General features: G+C 46.6%; 1 protein-coding gene across 1 annotated transcript; it reads right to left on the bottom strand.

Moving 5' to 3' along the window:
- Window positions 1–533: 533 nt before the first annotated feature.
- PtA15_17A217 (uncharacterized protein) lies at window positions 534–3,320 on the bottom strand (the record flags this gene model as incomplete). Its single annotated transcript, XM_053164310.1, has 2 exons — window positions 534–610; window positions 3,206–3,320. The coding sequence occupies 2 exons, from the start codon at window positions 3,318–3,320 to the stop codon at window positions 534–536; spliced, it is 192 nt and encodes a 63-aa protein (XP_053028290.1).
- Window positions 3,321–7,509: the final 4,189 nt, after the last annotated feature.

Here is a 7,509-nt window from a genome sequence, read left to right as displayed (position 1 = left end):
TAGGAGCGGGATTCAGGAAGGTCTGTGATGAGATCATAGCTGATGTCCGTCCACGGCCCCTCCGGAATTGGCAGCAGCTCCAGTGTCCGGAATGGCTGTTGCGTCAAGGCTTCAACCCTTTGGCAAGAGTTGCATCCATCCACGTATTGATTGATGAACTTCTTCCGGCCTTTCCACACAAAACTCCGCCGGACCAGAGCAAGGGTGCGGGGTCGGCCTGGGTGGCCCGCGGCTTTGCTGTCATGTTGGCTCTTCAATATCTCTGTCCGCAGTGCTGGGTCCGCTGGTAGGACTATCCGTCCTTTGTTGTACAAAATGCCATCTGCCTCCGCATATCTGTTCCGGTTTCCCGCGGAGGTTCTCAAGGATTCCATCCATCTGGTCAGTTGTGCGTCATGCGGAGTCAATTCCCTGATTCTGGTGATGAGCTTTGCATCCAACATGGCCGGTCCGTCCTCTGCTGTAAATGTTTAAATAATCCCGCAAGCAGTTGTGGGAAAATACCTGAGAGAAGATATCATTGATATCTTCTCTCAGGTATTTTCCCACAACTGCTTGCGGTATAAGGTGTTGTTGGTGCTGTTGCTCAACAGGATCATTGATATTATCACTGATCCACCAGGGGGGATGTGTTGCACTCTCTAGAGAGTGCCAGACCGTAATTTCTATCTAGAACTCTGGCAGATATGTTCCATTGCCTCATGTGTAACTGAATTGTGGGTTGGTTGTATGTTTATAATCAAATCATACTGATCTTATCTGTATCTAATCTTGTTGTGTCTGGCAAGTTAAACTGAACCAATGGGTATTTCCACTCAGTGGCAAGTGCGCAAAAAGGGATTCTCCGCCAACCAATTTGTACCCGCCATCAAGTGGAGACATCCTCTGCTTGATTACTTGGTTGGATGCCCATCAAGTGGAGAAACCCTCCACTTGATGACTGGTTTATATGATCATCAAGTTGATAAATCCTCCATTCTATGATCTTTGCTATTGACCATTGAGTGGAGAAATCCTCCACTTGCTGACCACGTATAAAGCCCATCAAGTGGAGAAATCCTCCACTGCATGGACAGTTTCTATGTTCATTGAGTGGAGAGCATCTTATCTCAATTACTTGTGTATACCCACCATTTGGTGCAGGAATCCTTCACTTGATTACAGGTGACTGGGCTGTGAAAAGACCAGCTCAACAACCAGTACATGTAGGTAATTGAGGAGTCTCTTTACCAGCTTGATGAACCAGCCATTACTGTACATTGAGCTGTGCAAGTCCCAGCTAAAAGGCCAGTAAATTCTGGCCATTCGGCGGCGCTTTTGCAAGCTGGGGCGCCACTTTATACTGCCTACAGAGCTTGGGAATGTCGGCTTGATGACCAGTATGTGCTGGTCATCGCGCTAGGGTTTCGCCCATGTAATGACCAATAGGTACTGGTCATTGGTTTTGAGCTTGGATAGGCGGCGGATTGGTGTCCATGGCACTTGTCCACCACAACACTCGGGCGAACCTTGCAGTGGACAAATGACAGGGGTCCCCGAGTCAGGGAAGCCCTATCCCAATAACCAGCAGATACTGGACATTGCACCGGCCTTTCCGAGCTTGTTTGACAGCACATACTGTCCAAAGAGCTCGGGAAAGCCCAGCTATAAGACCAGCATGTGGTGGTCAACAAGCCAGGAATTTCCCAGCGCGATGGACAGCACCACCTGTTCATTGAGTCTGGGTACAGGTGTTAGCTGCTGGCCAATGTCCACCCTGACGTTCAGGCGAACATGAGGGTGGACATTACAGAAGTAAAAAAACCCTCCCGAGTGAATAAGGGCCATGCTGAGCCAATCAAAATTTCCTCACCCGGCCATAGTTCACTTGTGCCAACCTTCAAACACCCAGAGACAATTTTTTTAATACTTGTCCTCACATGATTATGCTGCTCCTGCTATCCTAAGGCCAATGATTTTGAGTGGTCTTGATACAGCAGGTCCACAGTGCAGAATTAATAATTAAAAGCCAGTGCTACGTAAGCACCTGTATGTGATAAGAGCTTTCAGTACTATTTTTTTGAACCATGCACATGGAAATAAAGGTACATGTGATGAAATAATGCTTCAAATAGGAGAAAATTTGTGGAAAACATTTGTGGAGAAGATGTGAAGATGGTCAATCCACAAGACAAAAGGTGTTACCCACACTGGGAATGGATGTGCGTGAAAATTTAAGAATTGACTGCTCACTGTGGAGTTCTCAGACCAGCTGTTGAATTATTTCTCCAGCTGGTTCCAGGAGCAAGGGAATATTGGTGCGCCCGTCAATATCCACAAATATACCCCCCTTCCCTTTATAAGCTTTATTTTGGCCTCTAGGCCGTGCGTTTTCCAGTCAGTTGTAGGTAAAGTTTCAGAAATTGTACCAAGTGTAGTCATGTACTAGGCAAGATGTAGATTCCCAAATGAACAGCTATTCACACTTCCAACTTGAAAATTATTTTATGGCTCATACCTTGGGAAAAATGGTAAGGAAAACCAACTCTGGTATTTTCACATTTCATATTGCTTGGAGTGCAAGCCCACATTACGCAGGTCTTCCTAGCTTTGACACTGTTTGATACTTGAAGAATACAAATTGATTTCAAACTAATTTCTGCCCAATCTGATATGGGAATTCGCATGACATAAATACGCTCAAAGGATTCATCTTGCAGCTGACTGATCCTCTGAATTTGCTATATTTTACAAGAACTTTTCATAATTTGATGTTATGTTTGTTTTGAATGAAAAATTCTGCAATGCAAAATATTCCCTGTCACTTGGCTGAGGATATATTTGAGCATAAGGATACGGGAATTATTGGAAAAAATTGTGTGCATTGAAGCTCAATTCCACAATTGTGATAATGATGAACCCAGCACAAAACTTCAGCAGAGATATATTCATGCGTTGGAATTGTGTGAAATATTAATCCAAAAAAACTTGAACTAAAGTTACGCCTGTGTTGGAAATAAAGTGAACAAAGATTCAAAGTTAACATTGAACTCACATCAGACCTAATTCAATATAAAGTTACGGCTTGGCACTTTCTAGAGAGTGCAACACATCCCCCCTGGTGTGGCGTAGCAATCTCCGCAGTTGCTTTAGATTGCAGTGATAAATTCCATGAGAGATGTGGCTTGACTGTCAACCTCTGTTGCTGAAATTTGAGCCCGCGTACAGTCAACACAATTGGTAGAGGTAGAAGCCAGCTGGCCAGCGGATCCATTGGGTATTGCTTGTAGTCTTTCTTCTTCACAAAGCCGAGTGATTTTGCGCCTATCTGAATCCTCCATCCCTTCAAGTCTACTTGTACTGAGGTTGCGGTCGGGGGAGCGGGGTCTCTTGACTCTTGCAAATACTGGTGGGGCAGGGAGAATGGTTGATGTGTGGCTGTTTGTTGCAGGCGGAAGATTATTGCCTGCGCTAGAAACTATTGTGGTACCAGTCGGCGGCTGGACTTCCTTGAACACGGGTGCTAGGTCTAGTAAGGTGGTCTGCCCGAGGGCTCTGCTATGGTTATCACAGGCAGTACAGTTGGAAAATTGGGGGTAGTTCCTGCATGATCTGATCTCCGTGTCCAGAACCTCCAAAAAAACTTTGGCGGCGCAGTTGGAGGGGTTGAGAAGAGCCCTCTTGAAGTTGTCAATTTTCCCTTGATTGCAGCTGTCCGCTGCTGTGGCAGTGTGGCTGCTGCGCTAACAGCGTTATCGAGGTGTGGTATGTCGAAAAAACTAGGGATTATCTCAATTCGTGCCTGCTTTCCATCTCTACCTGCACGTCCTACTTGTTGATAGATCTTGTTGGCCTCTGAAAGTGTGGGAAGGCCTTAAATAATTACCAGTCGTACGTGGGCATAATTGATCCCTGCACCAAAGCCGCAAGTCACCACCATGACCCCCGCATCAATCTTCAACCAGTTGTTGGAGTTATCCAGCCGCTGTTTTTCCTTCAAGCTGGAGTGGTGTCTGGAATTGCCTAGTTCAGAAGCAAATGTGTCAACTGTTTTGTTGCAATCAATGAAGATCATGGCACGGTCTGACTTTTGTACAATGTGGTGTGATATCATAGCCTTGCACAGGGGAAACAACTGCTTTTTGCTGAGGGGAGTGCGGTGAACTTCAATTCACAATTTGTGCCGGAAAGTCACCTCTCTCTTGACCATAATTCTACTCCTTGCACAATTATCAGACACGAGATTGACTTCTTGGGGTGGTTGAAGCGAAGCGGTCATGAAGACAAATTGTGTACAGATCTGACCAAGGCCAAGGAGACCTGGACAGTATGTTTGGTAACCATCTTCAAGAATAGTGTGGGCTTTGTCTACAATGATCTGTGTTGGTAGCCAATGGCGTAGTAGGTTTTCGAATTTGATGGTGGTGGCGTGGTTGGCAGACGTGACAAGTAGCTTTGTTTTTGGATCTATTTTCATCTTTGGCAAGAAGAGTTCCAATGTTACTTTTTTGAGCGTGTAGACATTCTGTTATTAGGAGTGTGCCAAAGCACACTCCGTTATTAGGAGTGTGCCAAAGCACACTCTGTTATTAGGAGTGTGCCAAAGCACACTCCGTTATTAGGAGTGTGCCAAAGCACACTCCGTTATTAGGAGTGTGCCAAAGCACACTCCGTTATTAGGAGTGTGCCAAAGCACACTCCGTTATTAGGAGTGTGCCAAAGCACACTCCGTTATTAGGAGTGTGCCAAAGCACACTCCGTTATTAGGAGTGTGCCAAAGCACACTCCGTTATTAGGAGTGTGCCAAAGCACACTCCGTTATTAGGAGTGTGCCAAAGCACACTCCGTTATTAGGAGTGTGCCAAAGCACACTCCGTTATTAGGAGTGTGCCAAAGCACACTCTGTTATTAGGAGTGTGCCAAAGCACACTCCGTTATTAGGAGTGTGCCAAAGCACACTCTGTTATTAGGAGTGTGCCAAAGCACACTCCGTTATTAGGAGTGTGCCAAAGCACACTCCGTTATTAGGAGTGTGCCAAAGCACACTCCGTTATTAGGAGTGTGCCAAAGCACACTCCGTTATTAGGAGTGTGCCAAAGCACACTCCGTTATTAGGAGTGTGCCAAAGCACACTCCGTTATTAGGAGTGTGCCAAAGCACACTCCGTTATTAGGAGTGTGCCAAAGCACACTCCGTTATTAGGAGTGTGCCAAAGCACACTCCGTTATTAGGAGTGTGCCAAAGCACACTCCGTTATTAGGAGTGTGCCAAAGCACACTCCGTTATTAGGAGTGTGCCAAAGCACACTCCGTTATTAGGAGTGTGCCAAAGCACACTCCGTTATTAGGAGTGTGCCAAAGCACACTCCGTTATTAGGAGTGTGCCAAAGCACACTCCGTTATTAGGAGTGTGCCAAAGCACACTCCGTTATTAGGAGTGTGCCAAAGCACACTCCGTTATTAGGAGTGTGCCAAAGCACACTCCGTTATTAGGAGTGTGCCAAAGCACACTCCGTTATTAGGAGTGTGCCAAAGCACACTCCGTTATTAGGAGTGTGCCAAAGCACACTCCGTTATTAGGAGTGTGCCAAAGCACACTCCGTTATTAGGAGTGTGCCAAAGCACACTCCGTTATTAGGAGTGTGCCAAAGCACACTCCGTTATTAGGAGTGTGCCAAAGCACACTCCGTTATTAGGAGTGTGCCAAAGCACACTCCGTTATTAGGAGTGTGCCAAAGCACACTCCGTTATTAGGAGTGTGCCAAAGCACACTCCGTTATTAGGAGTGTGCCAAAGCACACTCCGTTATTAGGAGTGTGCCAAAGCACACTCCGTTATTAGGAGTGTGCCAAAGCACACTCCGTTATTAGGAGTGTGCCAAAGCACACTCCGTTATTAGGAGTGTGCCAAAGCACACTCCGTTATTAGGAGTGTGCCAAAGCACACTCCGTTATTAGGAGTGTGCCAAAGCACACTCCGTTATTAGGAGTGTGCCAAAGCACACTCCGTTATTAGGAGTGTGCCAAAGCACACTCCGTTATTAGGAGTGTGCCAAAGCACACTCCGTTATTAGGAGTGTGCCAAAGCACACTCCGTTATTAGGAGTGTGCCAAAGCACACTCCGTTATTAGGAGTGTGCCAAAGCACACTCCGTTATTAGGAGTGTGCCAAAGCACACTCCGTTATTAGGAGTGTGCCAAAGCACACTCCGTTATTAGGAGTGTGCCAAAGCACACTCCGTTATTAGGAGTGTGCCAAAGCACACTCCGTTATTAGGAGTGTGCCAAAGCACACTCCGTTATTAGGAGTGTGCCAAAGCACACTCCGTTATTAGGAGTGTGCCAAAGCACACTCCGTTATTAGGAGTGTGCCAAAGCACACTCCGTTATTAGGAGTGTGCCAAAGCACACTCCGTTATTAGGAGTGTGCCAAAGCACACTCCGTTATTAGGAGTGTGCCAAAGCACACTCCGTTATTAGGAGTGTGCCAAAGCACACTCCGTTATTAGGAGTGTGCCAAAGCACACTCCGTTATTAGGAGTGTGCCAAAGCACACTCCGTTATTAGGAGTGTGCCAAAGCACACTCCGTTATTAGGAGTGTGCCAAAGCACACTCCGTTATTAGGAGTGTGCCAAAGCACACTCCGTTATTAGGAGTGTGCCAAAGCACACTCCGTTATTAGGAGTGTGCCAAAGCACACTCCGTTATTAGGAGTGTGCCAAAGCACACTCCGTTATTAGGAGTGTGCCAAAGCACACTCCGTTATTAGGAGTGTGCCAAAGCACACTCCGTTATTAGGAGTGTGCCAAAGCACACTCCGTTATTAGGAGTGTGCCAAAGCACACTCCGTTATTAGGAGTGTGCCAAAGCACACTCCGTTATTAGGAGTGTGCCAAAGCACACTCCGTTATTAGGAGTGTGCCAAAGCACACTCCGTTATTAGGAGTGTGCCAAAGCACACTCCGTTATTAGGAGTGTGCCAAAGCACACTCCGTTATTAGGAGTGTGCCAAAGCACACTCCGTTATTAGGAGTGTGCCAAAGCACACTCCGTTATTAGGAGTGTGCCAAAGCACACTCCGTTATTAGGAGTGTGCCAAAGCACACTCCGTTATTAGGAGTGTGCCAAAGCACACTCCGTTATTAGGAGTGTGCCAAAGCACACTCCGTTATTAGGAGTGTGCCAAAGCACACTCCGTTATTAGGAGTGTGCCAAAGCACACTCCGTTATTAGGAGTGTGCCAAAGCACACTCCGTTATTAGGAGTGTGCCAAAGCACACTCCGTTATTAGGAGTGTGCCAAAGCACACTCCGTTATTAGGAGTGTGCCAAAGCACACTCCGTTATTAGGAGTGTGCCAAAGCACACTCCGTTATTAGGAGTGTGCCAAAGCACACTCCGTTATTAGGAGTGTGCCAAAGCACACTCCGTTATTAGGAGTGTGCCAAAGCACACTCCGTTATTAGGAGTGTGCCAAAGCACACTCCGTTTGTAGGAGTGTGCATTAGGCAATGGAGGGTATGATGCTCTGG

The sequence above is a fragment of the Puccinia triticina genome, chromosome 17A, assembly GCF_026914185.1.
Source record: "Puccinia triticina chromosome 17A, complete sequence".
Lineage (NCBI taxonomy): Eukaryota > Fungi > Basidiomycota > Pucciniomycetes > Pucciniales > Pucciniaceae > Puccinia > Puccinia triticina.
This window is presented reverse-complemented; position numbering and strand designations above follow the sequence as displayed.